The sequence below is a fragment of the Oryctolagus cuniculus genome, chromosome 7 (assembly GCF_964237555.1).
Source record: "Oryctolagus cuniculus chromosome 7, mOryCun1.1, whole genome shotgun sequence".
Classification (NCBI taxonomy): Eukaryota; Metazoa; Chordata; class Mammalia; order Lagomorpha; family Leporidae; genus Oryctolagus; species Oryctolagus cuniculus.
Window position 1 is genome coordinate 126,370,933 of NC_091438.1, and position 22,299 is coordinate 126,393,231.

General features: G+C 60.0%; 1 protein-coding gene across 1 annotated transcript; it reads right to left on the reverse strand.

Annotated features, from left to right (window-relative positions):
- Window positions 1-1,650: 1,650 nt before the first annotated feature.
- FAAH (fatty acid amide hydrolase) lies at window positions 1,651-22,232 on the reverse strand. Its single transcript, XM_002715123.5, has 15 exons — window positions 21,935-22,232; window positions 15,120-15,233; window positions 13,747-13,881; window positions 13,414-13,547; window positions 13,125-13,331; window positions 12,917-12,957; window positions 12,605-12,729; window positions 11,236-11,361; window positions 10,727-10,824; window positions 9,779-9,878; window positions 9,507-9,547; window positions 8,794-8,833; window positions 8,331-8,439; window positions 7,756-7,901; window positions 1,651-7,617 (listed from the first exon to the last, which is right to left on the reverse strand). The coding sequence occupies exons 1-15, from the start codon at window positions 22,124-22,126 to the stop codon at window positions 7,489-7,491; spliced, it is 1,737 nt and encodes a 578-aa protein (XP_002715169.5). The 5' UTR covers window positions 22,127-22,232; the 3' UTR covers window positions 1,651-7,488.
- Between the last annotated feature and the right edge of the window lie 67 nt (window positions 22,233-22,299).

Here is a 22,299-nt window from a genome sequence, read left to right on the forward strand (position 1 = left end):
CGGCAGAGGACACTCGGGGACTCCGGAGCACGGGGACAGCACCTGGGGCACTATCCCCACCCCTCCCCCCACCCCCTGGGCTCCCAGAGGGACTCTGCCAACATCAGCCGAAGCTAGGAATCCCAAGGTACCTGAGCACACCACCCCTCCGGGCAGCTAGGGAGCTCAAGGTACCTGAGCACACCACCCCTCCGGGCAGTTAGGGAGCTCAAGGCCCAGAGAGGGGCTGCCACATCCTCCAGGCCACACAGCAAATCCCAGGCTCGGCTAGGTCTGCCTCTTGCCCCCACCTTCCTGCCCTTTTCTCAGGCAGGCTGCAATGATACACCCACGCCTCTCAACCACTTCACCTCCTGATTGCAGCCCAGCGAGCTGCACCCATCCTGCCAGTTTCTGGAAACACCCCCGTGGGAGCTGTCAAAGCCGCCTTCGGGGACAGCCGGCTTAGGGGAGGCCCAGCCCCAGCCGCTGTGCGTTGCACCTCTCAGGTGTTCAGAACTGAACAGGATGGGGTGTGAGGGGAATGTGTGACCAGGGTTCCTATCTGGTGGGGCCTCAGGGGCTCAGGGGCTGAAAGAGAGGCCTGGCCTCCTCCGCCAATGGCTCCCATCTGTTTATTTCAACCAAGACCTCAAGGGAGCGCCCACCGTGTGACGGAGCCCAGGAGAAGAGGACGCACACCGCCCCCTCCAGGCCCCGGAGGCTCAGAGGGGGAGCCGCCAGGCCAGGAAGAGTCAGCCCCCGACAGGCTCCCTGTCATCTGGAAGGGATCCGCCTAGTGGGACGGAGAGCCAAGGGCCCCTGCGGCTCGGTCTTCTGGGAACGGGGTCCCAGAAGACGTCTCTCTCTCTGTATCTCTGCCTTTCAAATAAATAAATTAATCTTAAAAAAAGACAGGGAAGTGAGGGGCGGCGGGTTCGGTTGGCAGCGCGGAGTCCGAGCACCTGAGGGTCATTTGGAAGCAGAGGTGCAGCTGGCTTGCTGAGCACCCTAGGGCGCCCCACTGGCCTCTCTGCCCCTTCCTCCCCAGGACCCCTCCACCCTCACTTCGCTCACCCCTGATGCCCCCAGCTCCCCCAGGCCTTGCGGTGCCTGGGCCACGCCCCACAGCACCCTGTACCTCCTCGCCGTACCTTGTCTTTGATTGCACCCCAAGGTATGGAAGACCTCTCTCTGTCTCTGTCTCTACCTCTCTCCTAGCTCTTTCAAATTAATAAAATAAATCTTAGAAAGAAAAAAAAAAGACCACTCCACGGGGCTGCTATGGTGGGGCAGCAGATCAAGCTGCTTGCGATATCGGCATCACGTAACAGGGGGCTGGTGTATCTTGGCTGCTCTGCTTCCCACGCAGCTTCCTGTTAATACATCTAGAAGGGAGCAGGAGACGGCCCATGTACCTGGGCCACTGCCACCCATGTGGAGTGGAGTTCCCGGCTCCTGGCTCCAGCTTGGCTCAGAACTGGCTGCTGTGGCCATTTGAGGAGTGAATCAGCAGATGTAAGATTCTCTTTGTCTGTCTGTCTGTCTCCTGGTCACTCTTTCAAATAAATTAAAAAAAAAATTTTTTTTAAAGTCACTTCCTCCAGGAAGTGCTCCCTGCCACACTCACATGCACATACATGTCAGGATGCACACACATGTCAGGCCAAGTAAGGTCCCACTTGGTTTATTCTCATAATATCCAGGGCATTTACTTTACGGCCCTTTTAACAAGCGTATTTGTGTGACTGTGCATTTCATATCTGTTTGCTTGTAGAATGAAAGCACCATTCAGGCTGGGACTGTTCTGATTGGTTATCCTGAGTATATCCTGGGAATTCAATACACTATAGGGTGGAGGGAGGGCGGGAGGAGGGGATAGGGAGATGGGGAAGAGGATGGACGAGGGATCTGCCGACCAGGAGGAGGCCAGAGGTTGAATACAGACTGTGACTCATTTGTCATGGGCACTAATCAAGATCACGGCAGTAAATAAGATAAATGCAAAAAGGGCAAGGGTCGGAGACTGACTGGCAAGCTCCCTACTGGGGACGAGAGGAGGAAGTAATCAGGAGAGGCCAAGTGGGTTCACTAACGTCACCCATAGCGCCTCTCAGTCATCCTTCACTGGGTGCTCGCTGGGTGCTGGCTGTGCAAGGGCGAGCCTCCCGCAGCCCTGACCTAAGTGACCCCATCTGCCAACGCTGCCCCAGGTGGCCACGCCAGGTCTGTGTGGGGAATCTGGGAAGGTCCAGCCCCGGCCAGCCAGCTAGAGAAGTGGGGACTGAAGACGGATCCGGCTGGGAAGTTCACGGCCTGATTACACGTTTCTCTCTTTCCTTATCTCAGACCTGGCGGGGGTCTGCAGTCACACACCAGGCCTCTTTGCATGGATTTCTTGGTGGCTTAGATGAAGTTGGAGAGGGACCGTGCTCAGGCTCGCGGCTGCACAAGCATCAGCTGGGAGCCCCGGACAAAACAGCGGACCACGGAGCCAGGATCCAAAGCCTCTGGATAGGCTGGTGCCCTTGGGGTGGCCCTGAAAGGTGATGCCCACCGGGAACAGGTGGCAGGACCTCCGGCCATGTCCTAAAGCCCAACACCACAACCCCTAGGAGAGGGAAGGGGGGCAGACAGGGACGGGCCAGACTCCTCCCGTCAAGGACATCAGGAGATCCTATGTACACGGATGTCACTCCTGTGTTCACATTGTTAGTGTCCCCTAGCCCAGATCTCTAGGGCATGTCCTTACGATGGGGAAAGCACCCTGTATCTGGAGTGGGGCAGGCATGTTTGGAGTCTCCTCTCTGCCCCTGAGTGATTGGCCTTGGACACATCGGCAACCCTCTCTGAACCTGTTTCCCTTCGTGAAAACAAAAATCGTGCCCATCTTTCAAGTGAGAGGAGAACTCATCAACTCCACAAACAGATGCCGGGCTCTGTTACTAAGACACGGGGCCTGTTTTGAGCACGCATAGAGGCTCAAGGCCCTCCCAACACAGCCTGACAGCCACAAGAGGAGGATTACCTCACCAGGGTCAAGTAGGTAGGTGGTCTTTCGGTAGAGACCTGAGAGGGGACACGCCAGGCACAGTGAGCACGGCGAGCAAAGGGCATGAGGGTGGAGGTGCACAGGTGCTCAGGGCACTGCCTGCCAGGGGAGGGGGTGAGGCCAGAGTGGCCAGCAGCAGTCCGAGCAAGGGGTCTGCACTTGACCCAGGTGATACCAGGGTTTTTGTGGTTTTTAAAAAATATTTATTTATTTGAAAGTCAGGGTGACAGAGAGGGAGGTTTTCCACTGGTTCACTTCCCAAATAGCTACAATAGCCGAGCTGGGCCAGACCAAGGCCAGGAGCCAGGAACTCCATCCAGGTCTCCCATGTAGACGGCAGGAACTCAAATATTTGCACCATCATCTGCCCCCTCCCTGGACGCATTGCCAGGGAGCTGGATCAGAAGCAAAGTAGCCAGGATTCAGACCTGCACACCCATATGGGACACAGGTATCCCAAGCGATGACTTAACCCCCTGCCCCAGAACACCGGTCCCATGGCAATTTTTAAATGTGATCGTATTTGCACTGAAAGGTTGCCCAACTCCGCTGTGGAGGATGACCGGAAATGGCCAATGCAGAGGCAGGGAGGCCAAGGGAGAGGCTGTGGCAGTGGATGCAGCGAGACAGGGAAAGGGCATGAAAACAGGCAGCAGCCGCACTACTTAGAAGGTCTGGCGATCTCTGGGTTGGCGATTGGGAAGTGAGGAAGAGGCTGAGTGGCCTCTCACTCCTCCGGCCTCCGCACCACGGCTGTCAGAGGGAGCTTGCGCAGGTGCTGACGTGGATAGGCTCGGGTCGCTATCCCAATCCCCTCGCTTCTAAGCGTGAGACCCTGGGAACGGCACAGAGCCTTTCTGTAAAATGAGGGCAACGGTGCCCGTGGCGGAGTTATGGGAAGCCCAAATGGCAGGATGGAGGACAAAGTGTGCCGAAGGTAGGTGGCCCCCAGCAGGTGCCCAGTGCACGTGGCTCAGAACACCTTCCCCTTTTGCTCCTGACCAAGCCACCCCATCTGGGTGGGCATTTGGCACAGGGTTTAAGACAGCACTCGGGACCCCCCCCCCCATCCCATATTAAGAGTGCCTGGATCCAAGTCTTGGCTCCGCTCCTGATTGTGGCTTCTGGCTAAGGCACATCCTGGTAGGCAGTAGTGATGGCTCAAGTAGTTGGGTCCCCACCACTCACGCAGGAGACCTGGATTGGATTCCTGATCCCTGGCTTCAGCCTGGCCCAGCCCTGGCTGTTGCAGGCATCTGGGGAATGAACCAGCAGATGGGAGATCTGTCTCTCTGCCTTTCCACATTTAGGGGCCTTCACTGGCACAGCTGCCCGCCTGGCTTCCTTTCATGAATCCCTGCAGAGCGGAAGCCCTGAGAGGAGAGCCACAGGGTCAGCCTCATCTATCAGTGCAGTCCCAGCGCTCAGCCCAGCGTCCAGCCCCAGCTCACAGGACTGACCGAGCGCCGACATGCCGAGGACACAGTGGGGAACGGGGCCAGGTATGGCCCCCGGAGACCCTGTTGGAGGAGGAGACAAAGCCCAGCAGTGCCCTCCGAGAGTGACAGTGTGGCAGAGCGGGCGATGGGCGGCATGTTACAGAGTGACAGGGAGGCTGCCTTAGGAGCTGGTGAGCAGGGAAGGCGACACTGAGGTTCAGTGCAAACACGAAAGCCTGGAGCAGGGACCAGCTTGGGGTGACAGGAAACCAAGGGTGCTGGCATGGCTGGAGCACAGTGAAGCAGAGGGAGAGAGCCCCTCCCCTTAAGATGAGCCTGGTGATTGGGCAAGAGCCGTGTCACTTGGGGCGGGGGGAAGATGCACGGAGGTGGCTGGGCTTTGATCTTGGGGGAGGGGTCGCTATTGGAAAGTGTTAAGCAGAGAAGAAACTGAATTTGACACACTTGCAGCATCGCTCTGGCTACAGTGTGTAGGATGGCCTGGGGGACAGGCGAGGAAGGGAGCCCGGAGCCCAGCGAGGTTATTGCGGTGCCCAGGTGAGGCATGGACGAGACGCAGCAGTGGAGATGACACAGTGGACACCCACTGCCTCAGAGACCGCCCCCCCCCCCCCCGCTGCCCTCCGCAGCACCCGGCCCTGTCTGCCCTTCCCCCAGCCCGAGCACCGGGAGGATCTGATGCGTGTGTGTCCATGCCCCCAAAGCCCAGGAGCCTCTCCAGGACAGCAGCCAGGCTTGCGTCAAGTCCACCTCCAGCACGGCTCAGCATGGGGACAGACACGGCCATGCTGAGGCTCCAAGGGCTGAAGCAATGAAAGAGCGAAGGAGCAGCACGTGCATTCTGCAGCCCCGTGTCTATGAGTGCAAGGGTTCCAGGAACTGAGAGAGACAGACAGCAGGAGGAGGAGGAGGAAGCTGGGGCAGACGGCGGGTTTCCTGCAACAACAAGAGGTCAAAGTACAGCAGCAGGAATGAGGGATGTGGGCAAAGGGCAGCATCTACCTGCCTCTGTCAATTCATGTGTCCCTGCATGGGCTGGGCCCTCATATCTAGCCCCTGAGACTGGCCCCACCTGGGCAGTGTGGGAATTAATGAAGAGGGCAGGTGCCACTGGGTGTGGAGGGGCAAGGCCTGGGAGGGAGGCAGGAAAATCCCAGTACAGGAAGACTTGGGAAGGCAACTTGTCTGGACAAGAATTTGGAGGGGCTGCCGCTGTGGTGCAGTGGGTTAATGCCCTGGCCTGCAGCACTGGCATCCCATATGGGTGCTGGTTCGATACCTGGCTGCTCTACTTCCGATCCAGCTCTCTGCTGTGGACTGGGAAAGCAGCACAAGATGGCCCAAGTCCTTGGGCCCCTGCACCCACGTGGGAGACCTGGAAGAAGCTCCTGGCTCCTGCTTCAGATTGGTGCAGCTCCGGCCATTGCAGCCAATTGGGGCGTGAACCAATGGATGGTCGACCTCTCTCTCTCTCTCTCTCTCTGCCTCTCCTCTGTCTGTGTAACTCTGACTTTCAAATAAATAAATAAATAAATAAATCTTTAAAAAAAAATTTGGAACAGGCCAGGTGGAAGCCCAGAGGACTCTGGCTTAGAAACATCTTCCTCAACCAGCAGGAGAGTAGGGGCCGGGGCCACGGAAGAGCAAGACACGTCTGCTGGGGACCAAGAAACCCCCAGAGTCCATCGCGCACTGGCCACTACCCCCCTGCCAGGCACGCTGGCCAGTTAGAGGCCAGTTGGCAGCCTAGGCACCAACGAGACTCAGCAGAGACCGCTCACCAGCAACCCCAGTGTCAGTTCCAGAAGCCCCTTCCCCAGCTAAGCAACATGGAGCAGCTTCCAGATCCTTCTCCAGGCTTTGCCTCTCCAATCTGCTCTCCTCCCAGAGCTCCCACCACCCTCGAGGCGGAATTCAAGCCCCAGACAGCCACCCACGTCCACCCTGATCTGGCCCCACCTACAGCTCTGCTTCTCCTGTGCCTATTCAACACAGCTGCCATCTGCCAAACTCACCCTGGTCGCTGGCCAAGCTGTCCCTTCTCCTTGGGAGAGCCTTACCTCCCCACCTCAACATCGGGGGATCGGCTGGACCCAGCATAGGTCCTCCTTCTTCCGGAAGCCTCCCCACAGCAATCCAGGCCTTGGCTGCTCCTGCAAGCACTCTACCAGACCATCTCATCTCAAGCTCTCCTCCCTGGACCTATGGGATCCTCTGCCCACCGGCCCCTGCTCGTAAGGCTCCTGACTCCCTGCCGACCAGCTTGGGGGCTTCCCCTGCTGCTCCGTGCCTGGCCCTGTGCTGGCCCCAGAGGGTGAACTGCAGCAATGAGGCCTCCTGCTGGCAAGGAGAGCCTGTGCCAAGACAGCCAGGGCCAGGCACAGCAGGAAGAGAGCCTGCAAGGCTCTTACACCCTGCGAGGGTTCCAGGGAAGGAGGGAGAAGGCCTCCGGGAGAAGACGGATCTGAGCTGGGCCTTGAGGGCTGAGTGGCGGACGAGCAGAAGGAGCAGCCTGGCGGAGGGCAGGGGAGACAGAAGGAAGAGGGCAGAGCACAGTGTCCGGCCGACTAGGACGGGGTCCGAGCCAGAGCGGAGGGGTGAGGGAGTGGCGGGGTCACGGGCCCACGTCCACCCTGCGGGAGCTCTGCGAGCAAGACTGTGGCATGGCTGCAGCTGGCTCTGACAGTCAAGCCAGCCTAATGACAATGCCCAGAAAGCACACAGACGAGGAACTGTTTCTTGACTGTTAGTGGCCCAGGCCCAAGTCACAGTCTATCTGCTGCCACACGGGGGTGGGGGGTCGGGGAGAGAGGGGACAGGACCAGAGGGGCCTCAAGGTCCAGACTTGGAGGCCTGTGCTTCTGTGGGGGGCGAGGGAGGAGGGAGACGCCCCCGCTCCACGCTGAGCCTTTCCTGGCAGGGTGGTGGCTGTGCCCCCTCAGCTGCACGGCAGAGCGCGTGGGTCTCGGGTCCTCCAGCCAGGTGGGCAGCTGGCCCTCAGGATGGCCGCTTCTCGGGGGTCATCAGTCGCTCCACCTCCCGCATGAACCGCAGACACAACTCCTCCTGCCAGGGCAGAGCCACGCACTGCACGGCCACAGGCAGCCCCACGCTCTTCCTCATGGCCTGCAGGGGACACAGGCAGGCATCGGGATGGGGTCTGGCAGCCCCCTGGCCCCGCCCGGTTCTGGGGTCTTGCTCTCAGAAAGGCCGGTCAGCTCGGCGAGTGCTGACGCTGCTTCCCCTGCGTGGGCGGAGCCTCACCTTCTGCAGCATCTTGTCCCAGATGTCCCCAAAGTAGCCCCTGTAATGCTCCATCTGGGCCTCGTCCTCGGCGGTCACTGTGGTGACGGGCACCACCCCCGCAGGGAAGTCCAGGCAGTTGTAGAGCAGGGTGTAGCTGACAGCCCCTGGAACACACCACAGGGCTGCAGAAGGCTCTGGGCCTCAGTCAACCACTCTGCGAAATGGCGCCCTCCGGAGGCAGGACTGGGCATTGCTGGTGTTTGCTGTCCTCTTTGCATGCTGTTTCTATTCTCTTGGCTTATCTAAATCCCACCTGGATCCAAACACCCCCTCGCAAACTAGACTCTAACTCAAGACCCCCGACCTCGACAGTGCTGATGACAGGGGCTCATTCCCTCCTGGAGAGTCTCACAGGACTCCCGTCTCTCCTGCCAGCCAGTGCACCCTCCAAGGATGGGTCCTCTCCAGGGTGGGTGGGGTCCTCCACCAGACTCGGCTTGTTCTACTTCCCGGCAGCCCCATAGGCACTGGGCTGAACACACGGAAGAGAAGGGATAGGCAGAGGTGTGGGGAGGAGGAGCAGCAGGTCTCACCTGTGGCCCTGCCTGCGGCTTTCAAGTCCAGAGCAGGGCCCAGCATGGGGGTCAGCAGCACATCCAGGTCCAGCGCCCTCCACTGGGCAATCACAGTGTTGCGGTACACCTGGGAGAGAGCACTCAGGACTGGGGCTGGTTTGGCTCCAGCTCCAGCAGCTGCCCCTAGAGCTGAGCCAGGAGCTCCTCTGGGCAGGCAGGGCTGCTTCTCAGGCACCAGCAGTTGTTCTACCTCCCACATGAACCACAGATGCGATTCTTCCTGCCAAGGCCACAGGCAGCCCCAAGGGCAAAGAGGCATCCAAGATGGGAGCCCCAGGCTGACCTAGTCAAGGCCAGGCATGTGCCCCCGTGGGTTGGGGAGTGGGTAGGGGAGTGGCAGGCCACCCTGGAAGACCAGGGGAGCAGCGGCTGACTCACCCACCCCCAGCACCCTGCTCCTGGCCAGGAGCTCTGGCCTCACCTCAATCTCATGCTGCAGCTCCCAGAGCTTTCCAGCCGACCTGGGCAGGAGAGACGAGGTCACCAGCCGTGACGGGCACAGCACGGGGATTAGTAACACGGGGCTCCTGCTCCTGACTCCCACCCAGATCTTGCTTCTCTGTGGGCCCACAGAGTCCAAACCCTCACTGCCCAGAGGAGAGAACCAGGCCCCAGGGGGACTCCGGCCCGGTCACTCGGTGACTCCATGGCAGAGCCGAGACCAGACCAGGTCTGATTCCTCAGCACCCTCAGGACTCAGGAGAGGCCAAGGCTGTGGTGGTGAGATGAGACGAGGGCACGCACAGGCCGGCAGGGCCAGCGACGGGCAGTTCCGTCCAGCCAGAGCCGCTGACAGCCGGGCAGGACCCAGCGCAGCACAGCTGCGTTCCGATCTCGAAGACCAGCATCCCCTGGGTTCCCTGTGTCCAGCACCCCCAAGCCCAGGTCAGCCTCTCCCTGGGCCTTTCCACTCCTGCCCTAGCGGCTCAACCCCCACACCCTCTCCTGCCCAGCCCTCTCCGCCTTGCTCTCCAGCCAGACCTCCGCCCCCAAGACCACTCCAAGACTCCACCTGCAGGCCACAGAGGGCGCGCCCCTGCCTGGGCCACTTCAGCCTCAGAAGCTGCTTCTCTGGGGTGCTCCCCGTCACAACCCGGGCCCCGCAGGAAGCACGGGGGCAGGGAATGCTCTTACCGAGGCACCATGTTGCTGAGAAAGGCTGCCAGCCTGGGGAGCTGCAGGACACACGCAAGACCAAGAGCTGCCTCAACCTCTTCAGCCAAGCACCAGCGCCTCCTCCCTCCCCGCTTCCCTGGGGCCCAGGTCCCAGGTCCCGCCCAGGGGGTGAGGGAAGGGAGCAGCTGGGGAGCTGCAGGGAAGGGGAGGCCAAGGAGAGGGGGGAGAGCGAGGGGCCGTGGGGTCCCCCGGGGCCGGCTCCAGCTCCCCCCAGCCCCTCACACCCTCACCAGAGGCTTCAGCAGGAAGGCCAGCAGTCTTTTAAGCCACCGGGGCAGCTTCAGAATTAAGATCAGGTCCCCCAAGCAAGGGTCCACGAAATCACCTTTGCTGAGAGACAGAAAGCCCAGTCCAGGCGACACGACCCCAGCCAGGCTTCACCCTGGGCCACCTCCCTGTTGATACTGACGCCAGCCCAGCCAGGAGGCACGAGATCCGCCCATCAAGCTGCCTCTGGCTCCAGGTCTCAGGGATAGGTCTCAGGCAGCGGGTCCCAGGACCAGGGTGAGGAAGCCCCTTCCACACTGGGCTGCTGGGGCAGGGTGAGCTAATGACAGGCTGGGCTCTGGAGTGAGGAGGGGCCCAGCTCCCCCATAGGGGAGGCAGAAGAAGTGGGCATATGGCCTGAGGAGCCCCAGTCCAGTTGGGCCAGGCACATCCCTAGGAGGTACCTCTGCTCACCTGTCCTCTGCCCCTGCCAACCTCTAAGGCCTGGAAACAGCCAAGAGGATCAGCCCCCTACACATGAGCTCTGCAAGGTTCCTTTAAGTGAGTCTGGCCCAACTCCCCCACTTCACAGGAGACAAAACAGAGGTCCTACTCGAAAGGGGAGACCTGGCTCAGGTCAGAGTCTAGAACCACAGCATGGTGTCCTGACCCCAACTCTCCAAACTGGATCTTGCGCTGTCTCCCATCTTTCCCAACAGGCACCTGCCCGGCCCACCACAACCAGCTCAGTTCAGAGCCGGGCTACGGATGCTCAGTCCAGCCTCCCAGGTCTCCCTGGCTCACCTTGCACAGCTGGAGGGACTGCAAGGCCCTCGCCCAGAACGCCCGGACTTTCCTGTGTCCAGCTGAGGCCCGTCCTGGGGGCCCACAGCACCCAGCTGCTCTCCCTGGGCCCACCCACTTTTCTGCCTCCCTCCCCATCCCAGACCCCAAAGGCCAACATCACTCACAAGTTCTGCAGGAAGCAGTGGCCTCCATCGCTGAACAGGCCCCCGGTCGACAGGGTCTCCAGAGCATAGGGAATGTTGCTTGGCAGGAAGGGAACCAGCTGCAGGCATGGACTGGGTCAGGCCCTCACCTAACAGCCCTGGGCTCCCGGGACCCAGGCGGCCCTGGGGATGGACTGGACCGACCTGGTCCTCAGGGGAGCTCTCCTGAGAGCCCCAAGGGCAACCCTCACACTTCATGGACACTTCCTGCCTGGAGCCACACAAAGCTGTCTCAGATGAGCAGCCAAAAGCTCCTGGCTATGGGCTCTGGGCCCCAGGGACCTCTGGATAGCTGTGCCGCTGGCCCCCAGAAACCGGCCCTCCCACATGGCAGAGCACAGGGCTGAGTCTGCCTCAATCACACGCCCCGGTTCTCCAGGTCGGCTCACGCCACAGGGACACACAGGACCACAGTTCTCATCCCGATCGCGGCACAGAGACACAGGGCCCGTGGGCTCCCGCGGACGTACCGTGTGGCCAGCAGCCTCCAGGCTCTTCTTGGTCTCCAGCACAGCCCGCCTCATGGCAGGGGTGGGCATTGTATAGTTGTCACTCTCGTAGTACCCCACGCGCAGCGGCCGAGAGCTTCTGTAGACCTGGGGCAAACACTGGGGATCAGCGCCAGTCCCTGCGGAGTCGCAGCCGGCACTCCCACGAGACACTGTCCCCTGGAAGCTGATCACCGGCAGCACGGGAACAGCCTCTCCGGATCAGACCCTTTCAGGAAACAGGGCCGCAAGAACTCGGAACTGGGCGGGGCAAGGACACCGAGACTTGAGCTACAGATGGGGAGGTAGAGGCCCACGGTGGGACTGGGACTTGCCCAAGGCCACCCAATGCCAAGTGACAAGGCTAGGTCAGGAGCCCAGACAGGTGCCTCCTGAGCCATGGCTTGCGGCCATCCGTCCTGGCTCGCATGATAAGCAGCTCCAGACCCCAAACAGGGACCTCACGACGGGAACCATCCTTACTCCGCCCAGCCCAGATCTGCCCACCTGCCCCAGTCCCTGGAAACGCCAAGGCCTGCTCCCCTGTCCAACAGCCCCTGGCTGTTCAAGGCACCTCTGGCTGGGGCGAGGGAACAGGCATGGATGGGAGAGAAACTCCAGGCCGCTGAGACGGGGCCTGTGCCGCGCAGCCTCCTGGCCACAACAGCCTGACTTCGCTCTGTCCACAGGCGTCTGCCTTGCAGCTCCTAAGCAATCCATACATCAGCACACACACTCTTCTTGTTCGTTCTCGAACACTCGCAAACAGTCGGCATCAACACTTCAACAGAGAGCATCGGGCAGCAGTTCACAACCTCTCACTTGGGAATCCTGTGCCCACCAGTCCTGAACTCCAGTGCCAACCATGGACCCCCACTGAGAAACCCACCTCAAACCTGACCCCAGAACCCCAGCGAACACCCCCACTCCACCCCTGCCACCCGAGACTCCAATGAGGCTCTGTTGAGCCAAGGAAACACCAGCTGTGTCTGATCACCAGGCTGCTGTGGTGGCCCCCAGGGAGCCAGGTGTCCACACTGCCCACAGGTCCCAGCTTGCTACTGGACACTGGGGACAGGCACGTGCATACTCTAAGAAAGGCTGATATTTACTGAGGGGCAAACACAGCTGAGGAGGCACAGGAGCAACCCACACACACACACACACACACACACACACACACACACACACAAGGAGTTCTGGGGCTGGGAACTGGCTGTTCTAGAAAGCCTGAGTTTCCAAATGCGGCCAAGAGCTCCACCTGGTGGCCGAGTGTGGAATAGCCACTGATCTGGGCTGCCTTGGCCATTCCTCTAGAGGCCACCCCAACCCCAGCCCCATCCTTGCTCACCTCCTCCCTGAAGGGCAGCGGGGGCACGGTGGGGTCCAAGCGGAACATGTCCTCACACAGCAGGGCTCGCAGGCACAGCGCCAGGCTCTCCACATCCCGGGCCATGGGGCCCACGGAGAGCTGCACTGTGGGCCAGGGAGGGAGGGAAGCAGTGGGGCTGGGTTGGGGTGGGGACTGGGCAGGGGCCCAGGAGCAGGAGTGGCACAAGGAGGCAGGAAGTCAGACCCAGAGTGGCCTGGGGGAGAAGCGGGGGCTTTGGGGGGAGGTCAGGCCAACGCCCCCTCCTCCAGGCCAAAGGGACACAGACCTCACCTGCCACCTGTCCATAGACGCAGCCCTTCAGGCCACCCTTGCTGAATAGGAAACACAAGACATTGGCTACCGGAAACGGCGCCCTCTGCCCCTCTCCACACCCTCCCAGCAAAGCCCTGGGGAGGAATCCCTGGCTGGAGCCCAAAGGGGCTAGGAGCCCGGTACAGCCACACGGCCAGGCGCGCGGAGGCTTCCTCAGCCGCCATACCTGAGGCGGTTCCCAGTGGGCTTGAGGCCACAGATGCCGCAGAAGGCCGAGGGGAAGCGGATGCTGCCTCCGATGTCGGTGCCCAAGCCCAGGGGGGAGCCTCCGGACCCAATGAGGGCCCCCTCGCCCCCCGAGGAGCCACCTGGGCTCTTGGAGCACTTCCACGGGTTCACGGTCTGGCCGAAGAGGGGGTTGCTGCAGTCATAGCTGGAGGAAGCAGGAGCAGGTCAGCCGAGCCCTGCCGCACCCCCCACCCCGGGCCCTGCCCACCGGCGCCCCCAAGAGCAACCTGAACATGGACTGGGGGACGTTGGTGTGCACAAAGGGCACCGCACCCTGCAGCTTGAGCACCTGCACCACCACGCTGTCACCCTCCGCCGGCGCCCCCTCGTGCAGGCTCAGGCCCAGCGTGGAGTCCTGGCCCTGGGGGGCGGGAGGAACAGAGAGACGCAAGCCGATGAGGCAGGGGCCCTCGGCAGGCTGGGGTCTGCTCCCACCAGTGCCACAGAGGCCAAGGCAAGGCACACCCGTGGTGCCCGCTCGAGGCCTCCAGACATGGCACTGCCTCGGAGGGCGCAGAGCTGGCCACCGGGACGGAGGGGGGGTGCGGCTGGGGCAGTACCTTGTAGCTGAAGCATTCTTTGAGGCTGACGGGGACCCCGTAGAGCAGGCCTTGCCTCGGGGCCTGCGACAGCTGCCTCTCACAGTCAGCCAGGTAGGAAGTCACACAGTTGGTCTCTTTGTTCACTTCCCAGGCCTGCAGGAGGGGACATGGGCACCAGCGGGGGGAGTGCAGCTGGCCTAGGGCCCCAGCCTCACAATGGCCGTCTCTGGTTTTCAACACCCCCCCCCCCACACACACACACACACACACCAGGGCTGGGCATAACCAGCGCACTCAGGGGAGCAAGATCCCGCCTCGGATGCCCCTAAGCAGGCGCTCAGCTGGGAGGAGAATGACCACTGGCCACGCCCCTTCCTCCTCCAACCCACATCTCTGCGCAGCAAGGAAGACTGGAGCTGGTCGGGGCAGGCCCACCTCAGGTCAGCAGGGGGTCAGTTGCAGGGCAGGGCTAGGCCCGGACGCCAGCTTCCAAGGTCCAGCATGCTCCCCTCTGCCACCGCCCCCACACTGGCTCAGCCAAGATGCACCTGCTCCAAGAACCCTGGAGTCATAATCCAGTCACAGACAGGAACGACTGGCTGGTGGCAGTGAAAGAGACTGGAGTGGGAGGGCCAGGGCAGGACAAGGCACAGCCTTTAGGAAATGTGAGGGCCGCAGGGTGGCTTTGCTGTCCCAGGCAGGCAGGAGGTCAGTCTGTGGCCAGGGCGCTCCCCTGCAGCTCACCGGGAAGGGCAGCGCAGCGACACCAGGGCACAGCCTCTGCTCTCTGACAGCCGCCTCGCAGCCCTGCACACACCCACCATGCCGCCTCCTCCTGTGACACGCGCTCTCAGGCACACACACGAGGCACACTCAGAGTGCACACGTGTCCTTCCTCCCTCCCCCACACATCTTGTGTTCTGCACTGAGGTTTGCAGACAGAGGACAGAGAGCCTGCAGGGGCGGGGGTGGGCTGGAGAGGAAGACAAGTCCTATTCCAGGAGGGCCGCACACATCAGTGCGCCCTGAGCAGCTGCTGGCCTGGGGGCTGCTGGGGGTGGAGGGTGGGCAGAAAAGCCAGGTCTGAGGACTGGACTTCTGGATGGCCATGGGGGGGGTATCCTGGGGGAGGGCAATGCGGGGCCAGACGAGGGGAAGGAACAGACCAGACTTGGTGGCCAACGGGGAGGAGGCAGGAGGGAGAGAAGTCTGGGCTGAGAGCCAGGCTGCCAGCAAAGACAGCACCAGCCAGCACTGTGGGTCCTTCCTCCCTGGTAGGCTCTCAGCGGGACACACTCCAGGCCAGGTTTTCCCTGTAACCAGCGTAGAGAGCAGCAGGCAGGGGGTAGGGGGAGCGCAAGGAGGACCCTGGCTGGCCAGGGCAGCCTTACCTTTCCCACGTAGGTGAAGAGTGCAGCTTCGGGGGACAGCTCACCGCTGTGTAACTTCTGCACCAGCTGAGGCAGGGGCAGGGCCAGCAGCGCCTCTGAGCCCAGGTCGGGGTTCTGTGGGGGACACACTGGGATCAGTGCCCCGTTCCTGGAAGGCCCCATGTGCCTGCAGCAGGCACCAGGGCCCGTGCCCTCAGTCCTCAGGAAAACTCAAGCAGAAGCTGTGCCCAGTGCAGCTCTGACGCCAGAAGCCTGGGCAGACTCTGGCCATGCCTGGTCAGTGCAGATACCGCTCCAGCGGCCTTGGGACCAGGAGCTGGGAACTCAGTCAGGGTCTCCCATACGGACGGCAGGAGGGACCCAAGTACTTGAGCTGTCACCTGCTGCCTCCCAGGGTACGCATTCGAAGGAAGGTGGACTCTGCAGTGGAGCCAGGACTTGACCCAGGCACCCTGATACGGGATGCAGGCCTCCCAGGCAGACTCAACTGCTGCACCCAATGCCTGCCTCAGGCTGATTATTAACCCACTGCAGACACCTGTCACCGTGGCTGCCTACTGCATTTCACCACCATTCCCACTGCACAAAGGAACAGAGAAGTAGGGGAAGCAGTAGTGGATGGCCCACGTGGGAGACCCTAACAAAACTCCTGGCTCCTAGCTTCAGCCTGGCTCAGCCCTGGCCATTGCAGCTATTTGGGAAGTGAATCAGGGAATCAGGGGATGAAAGAGCTCTCTCTCTCCCTCTCTTTCTCTCTCTCTCCTTCTCTTCTCTCTAAGTCTGACTTTCCAACAAATAAAATAAAAGTCTTTAACCAACCAACAAACAAAAAAAGAAACAGAGGAGCAGAAAGAGGAAGGGGGTGGCCTCCAGGAAACGAGGGTGCTCTGCCCAGACAGCACGGGCTGCCTGCCCATGGACTGCCCCCTCCCCGCCACACGCCCCCGGTGGAGGAGGGCAAAAACAAGAAGTGGCCGGGTCTGCAGCTGGAGACCACGGCCAGAAAGGGGAGGCTTCCATACTCCTGGTGCAGGTAGGGTTGCCCTGTGCCAAGCACCGGAGGGGCATGCCCAACTGAACAAGTAAGAGTGGAGATGGTGAGAATTCATCTAAAGAAAACAAAACAGGGCGTGGTGAGCGGGTGGCGCCTGAGCCTGCGAGCAGGAAGAGGTCTCTGAGGGAGGAAGGCCCTTGGGCCCACACCTCACTGCCAGCCTCCACGGCGCTCGGTGAATCTGGGGTCAGCGCCTGCCTGCCAGCACCAGCCTAATTCCTCCTCAGAGGTCCCACCCGCCAGTGCTCACGACCTCACAGCCACCACGTCCCACTCTCCCCTCCCCCGTGCCAGCCCGAGGGCAGCCGGCAGCCCCCTTCAGCTCTGCCTGGACACAGGGGCGCTACACTTTCCCCTGGGTGCCCTCCTGCCTCTCCACCACTGCCTCTGCCACTCATGCACCAAGTCCACGGATTTGTCCTGAGCACCTACTGTGTGCCGAGGAAGACACCAGGAGCCCACGTTCAAGAAAACCAACAAGTCGCACACGACAGACAGGTCCTGATGAGTGCGAGAGCAGGCCATCCGTTGCGAAACATGGAAACCATACCAGGCCCACTGCGACAGGCGGGCGGCCGTCTGATGTCCCAGGAAGGAGCAGTCAGGTGTGGGAGAGACAGAGGTGTTCCCACTCCTCCGGCTGCTCCTCCTCCCCTCTCTAAGGCCGGCAGCAGGTCTTCCCGCTCCTCTTCCATCCCCTGCTCCCCCTTAGGCCCCAATCTCTCTAGGCCTTCACCCAGCCGCACCCAACCGAGCTCAAACCAGCGTCCTGGGCTACTCCTGTCCCCTGCCCAGCCCTCTGAGTGCACAGCTTCCCCCACTTTGAGCTCCCTCACTTGGGAGTGCACCGATTCCCAAATTCAGGTGACAGGACATGGTTCCCAAGTTCAGGTGACAGGACATGGCTCCTCCCTCCTCCCCCCCACCCCGCCTCCCCTCACTCAGTGAGCTCTCTAAGTAGCCTGGGCAATGGCCCCTCTCCCTGCCCTCTATCCAGACCCTCATCTTGCCTTTTCCTTTTCTCCTGGGTCACACGGTGCCCAGCCCTCTAAGCCCCCCTTCCAGCGAGGGCCAGCCAGCCCAAAGCCCAACCCGGCCTTGCCCCTTCCTGAGATACCCATCAAGGGCAAGCCACAGGCTCCACCACTGTCTCTTCAGTCTCCTCTACAATGCCCCCCCAAATGCACCACGACCCCCCACATCCACCACGTCCCCAGAACAGAACAGCCCTCTCCACACACACACCCTCCCCCACCCCACCCCACCCTACAGCCTTTGCATCTAATGTCCTCCATTGTAGGAGCACGCCCCTGAATCTGTCACAGTGATATAACACCTCCCTGGGATTTTTTAAAAATACAATGAGCTACAAAGAAGAAAAATACGGGTCCATGATCTCTCCTCAAATACACCAGAAATCCCTGCTGATTTTGTTTTAAAAAAAAAAAAGTATATAAAATGAAAAGTGAGTATGTCTCTTACCCATGCACAATCCTTTTTCTGAAAATGAAACCACAGTTAACAGTTTCTGATGAACTTTTTTTTTTTTTTTTTTTTTTTTTTGGACAGGCAGAGTGGACAGTGAGAGAGAGAGAGACAGAGAGAAAGGTCTTCCTTTGCCGTTGGTTCACCCTCCAATGGCCGCTGTGGCTGGTGCGCTGCAGCCGGCGCACCGCGCTGATCCGATGGCAGGAGCCAGGTACTTCTCCTGGTCTCCCATGGGGTGCAGGGCCCAAGCACCTGGGCCATCCTCCACTGCATTCCCTGGCCACAGCAGAGAGCTGGCCTGGAAGAGGGGCAACCGGGACAGAATCCAGCACCCTGACCGGGACTAGAACCCGGTGTGCCGGCGCCGCAAGGCGGAGGATTAGCCTAGTTAGCCGCGGCGCTGGCCTTCTGATGAACTCTTACAGTTAAAAACAACAACAACAATAACAACCAATATGGAGGTGCAGGCATTTGGCATAGTAGTGAAGAGGCTGCTTGGGACAGCTGCATCCCGTATCTCAAGTACCTGGACCCTGATTCCAGCTTCCTGCTAATGCATATCCTGGGACACATCAGGTTCAGGTAGCTGGGTCCCTGCCACCCACATGAGAAATCTGGTTGCCTACCTAGATCCTGGCTTTGGCCTGGCCCAGCTCTCGCTGTTTCAGGCATTTGGGGAATGAACCAGCAGTTGGAAATCTGTTTTTCTGTTTTCAAAAATTTTTTTAAAATTTTAATTAAAGGCCAGCACCGCGACTCAACGGGCTAATCCTCCGCCTTGCGGCGCCGGCACACCGGGTTCTAGTCCCAGTTGGGGCGCCGGATTCTGTCCCGGCTGCCCCCCTTCCAGGCCAGCTCTCTGCTGTGGCCCAGGAGTGCAGTGGAGGATGGCCCAAGTGCTTGGGCTCTGCACCCCATGGGAGACCAGGAGAAGCACCTGGCTCCTGGTTTCGGATCGGTGCGGTGCGCCGGCCGCAGCGGCCATTGGAGGGTGAACCAACGGAAAAGGAAGACCTTTCTCTCTGTCTCTCTCACTGTCCACTCTGCCTGTCAAAAATAATATATATATATATGTTTATTCTGGTGCAAAAAAATTTTTTAAAGATCTATTTATTTGAAAGGCAGAGTTACAGAGAGGCAGAGGGAGAGGGAAAGAGAGAGAGAGGTCTTCCATCTGCTGGTTCACTCCCCAGATGGCTGCAATGGCCAGAACTGTACCAAACTGAAGCCAGGAGCCAGGAGCTTCACACGAGTGCAGGAGCCCAGGCACTTAGGCCATCTCCCACTGCTTTCCCAGGCCACAGCAGGGAGCTGGATTGGAAGTGGAGCAGCTGGGTTTCCAACTGGCATCCATATGGGATGCCAGCACTGCAGGCGGCAGCTTTACCTGCTACACCACAGTGCTTGCCCCACAAAAATTTTTGAAACCCATGCAGATGTTGGATCATGAAAAAGTTCACAGAAAATATGCATTATGAAAAACCTATGCATGCACCAAAATAAACATTAATTTTTAGTACCACTTTCCCCACAATCTTTTTGAAGTATACTTATTTACAGCTGTTTATATTTATTCTTCTTTACATGGAGGAGTTATCCTATACAAACAGTACTGCATTTTGCCTTTCTCATCTCAAAATAAAAATAAAAACTGTGCCTTATTCTTCTCTGATTATATAAACAGATGTTCATTGTAATACACACACACAACTTAAAGGGATGGAGAAGAAAGTGAAAATCTGGCCGGCGACACGGCTCACTAGGCTAATCCTCCGCCTTGCGGCGCCGGCACACCGGGTTCTAGTCCCGGTCGGGGCGCCGCATTCTGTCCCGGTTGCCCCTCTTCCAGGCCAGCTCTCTGCTGTGGCCAGGGAGTGCAGTGGAGGATGGCCCAGGTGCTTGGGCCCTGCACCCCATGGGAGACCAGGAGAAGTACCTGGCTCCTGCCATCAGATCAGCGCGGTGCGCCGGCTGCAGCGCACCAGCCACAGCGGCCATTGGAGGGTGAACCAACGGCAAAGGAAGACCTTTCTCTCTGTCTCTCTCTCTCACTGTCCACTCTGCCTGTCAAAAAAAAAAAAAAAAAAAAAAAAAAAAAAAAAAACAAAGAAAGTGAAAATCAGTAGAGTCCACCACACTGAGATAACTGTCTCCGACAGCCTGGTCCCCTTCTCCCACCTCACTGCAAGGTGTCCACGAAGTCCCTGCCCGCATCAGCTAGGCCTTATCAGCACACTCCCTCCATTTTCTCTCCCCCCCACTTTTTTTTTTTTTTTTTTTGACAGGCAGAGTGGACAGTGAGAGAGAGAGAGAGAGAGAAAGGCCTTCCTTTACCGTTGGTTCACCCTCCAATGGCCGCCGTGGCCGGTGCACTGCAGCCGGCGCACCACACTGATCTGAAGCCAGGAGCCAGGTGCTTCTCCTGGTCTCCCATGGGGGTGCAGGGCCCAAGCACTTGGGCCATCCTCCACTGCACTCCCAGGCCATAGCAGAGAGCTGGCCTGGAAGAGGGGCGACCGGGACAGAATCCGGCACCCCGACCGGGACTAGAACCCGGTGTGCCGGCGCCGCAAGGCGGAGGATTAGCCTACTAAGCCGCAGCACCAGCCCATTCATTACTTTTTTAAAAAAATTTATTTATTTGAAGGCCGGTGCTGTGGCTCAATAGGCTAATCCTCCGCCTGCAGCGCCGGCACATGGGGTTCTAGTCCCCATCGGGACGCCAGATTCTGTTCCAGTTGCCCCTCTTCCAGGCCAGCTCTCTGCTGTGGCCAGTTAGTGCAGTGGAAGATGGCCCAAGTGCTTGGGCTCTGCACCCCATGGGAGACCAAGATAAGTACCTGGCTCCTGCCATTGGATCAGCGCGGTGCGCCAGCTGCAGCGCGCTGGCCGTGGGGACATTGGAGGGTGAACCAATGGCAAAGGAAGACCTTTCTCTCTGTCTCTCTCTCTCACTGTCCACTCTGCCTGTCAAAAAATAAAAAAATAAATAAATAAATAAATAAATATAATAATAATAATAATAAAGTAATGAATAGCAGTTAGCCCAGAGGCAAAACACACAGATGAGATAGGAAGATCCATTCTCCTGCCACACCACACCCACCAGCCAAATGGAGCTTCTGGAACATGGTGCCGCTGGGACAAGCAGCCTGTTTGAGGGATTCTCACTCCTGCTCCCCACACGGCTCTGAGAGCCGCAGAACTCAGCTGGCTGCACGGACAAGCACTGGGGAGCAGCCACGGACAAGCACTGGGGAGCAGCCACAGACAAGCACTGGGGAGCAGCCACGGTCTCCAGGCTGAGCCAGGGCTCAGCACCAGGATCCCTGAGGGGGCACCTCCAGAGCTCAGCCAGCTGGGACCACACCCTGGGACCAGCACCCCCTTCCTAACATCTCTTCCCTGGAAAAAGCTGCAGTGCCCTACTGGGCACCTGGGTTCTGGTTCCAGTTCTGGCCCAGCTCAAAACTCAGGAGCTGCAGCTGAGCATTTGCTAAGTGCACTTTCCCATGACTCTCCTTTCTCCCACTTAGGTACACCCTCCTGCCTCCTCCTATCCCCATCCCCCCAATGCCTTCCCACCTGGCGGGTCCCACACACACCCACAGCAAGTCCTGCCTTCGTCGCACTTAAGAACAGCTGCCAGAGTTCAGCATTCTGCTTTTCATACACCTGGAGGGAAGCCTCTCTGTTCCAAACGCCCCCCCCCCCCAAAAAAAAAAAAAACACCTACACACAGAGGTGATCCCAAGGCAGCACAGGAAGAAACGCCCTGCCGACAGATCAGCCAGGCAAGGGAGAGAACTAAACCTGCTCGAGCAAGGGGCTTGCCAGGGGCTGGACCCGACAGCCTGGACAGCTGAGGAGACTTCCATTCTAGCCCTGTGCACTTGGGCAACTCTCCAGCTTCCTCGTTGGACTGTCATGCACACAGCAGTGAGCTTGAACTCTACCCTCTGCAGAGTCCCTGGGCTATCGTTCCGTAATTCCAAAGTGCTAACTCTTGCCTCCTATTGGCGCTCGCGCTAGCGACCAGTCAGGGACCTCGAGATTCTGTGGCCCGGAGTTAAGCTCCTCTCTGATCCGGCGCGCGACGGCTGTCCCTTTTGCTTCGTTCCTCCGCACGGTCCCACCCGCACCAGGGCAAAGCCAGGTTCTGTGAAGTGACACACCTGCGCTGCTCGCCCGCCCGCCGCCCGCCTCCGCGCCTGTGGGTGACGGACAGTACCGCTCGGGGTACCCGCGCTCGGGCCCCGCGCCCCGCTGTCACCTGGAGCCGGAAGCGCTGCGCAGCCTTGTCCATGGTCTCCAGGCCCGCTCGCTGCCTCTGTCGCGCCCGGGCTGCCGCGCCCCGCGCCGTCCGCCGCCCCGACCAGCGCAGGGCCAAGGCTGCCGCCACGAAGCAGCAGGCCAGGGCAGCCCCGGAGGCTCCGGACAGTGCGGCGCACAGCTCTCCCAGCATGGTGATCTCCCGCCGCCGACTGCAGCGGAGAGCGACTGATGAAGGAGCAGCACGCGCAGCCCGCCCGCCAGGCAGCAAAACCCGGCCTGGAGCAGCCGGGGATTGCATACCCGCGCGCGCGCGCCTGCGGAGGCTGGGAGGGGTGGGGGAGGGCGTGGCGCGGGCCGCCGGAG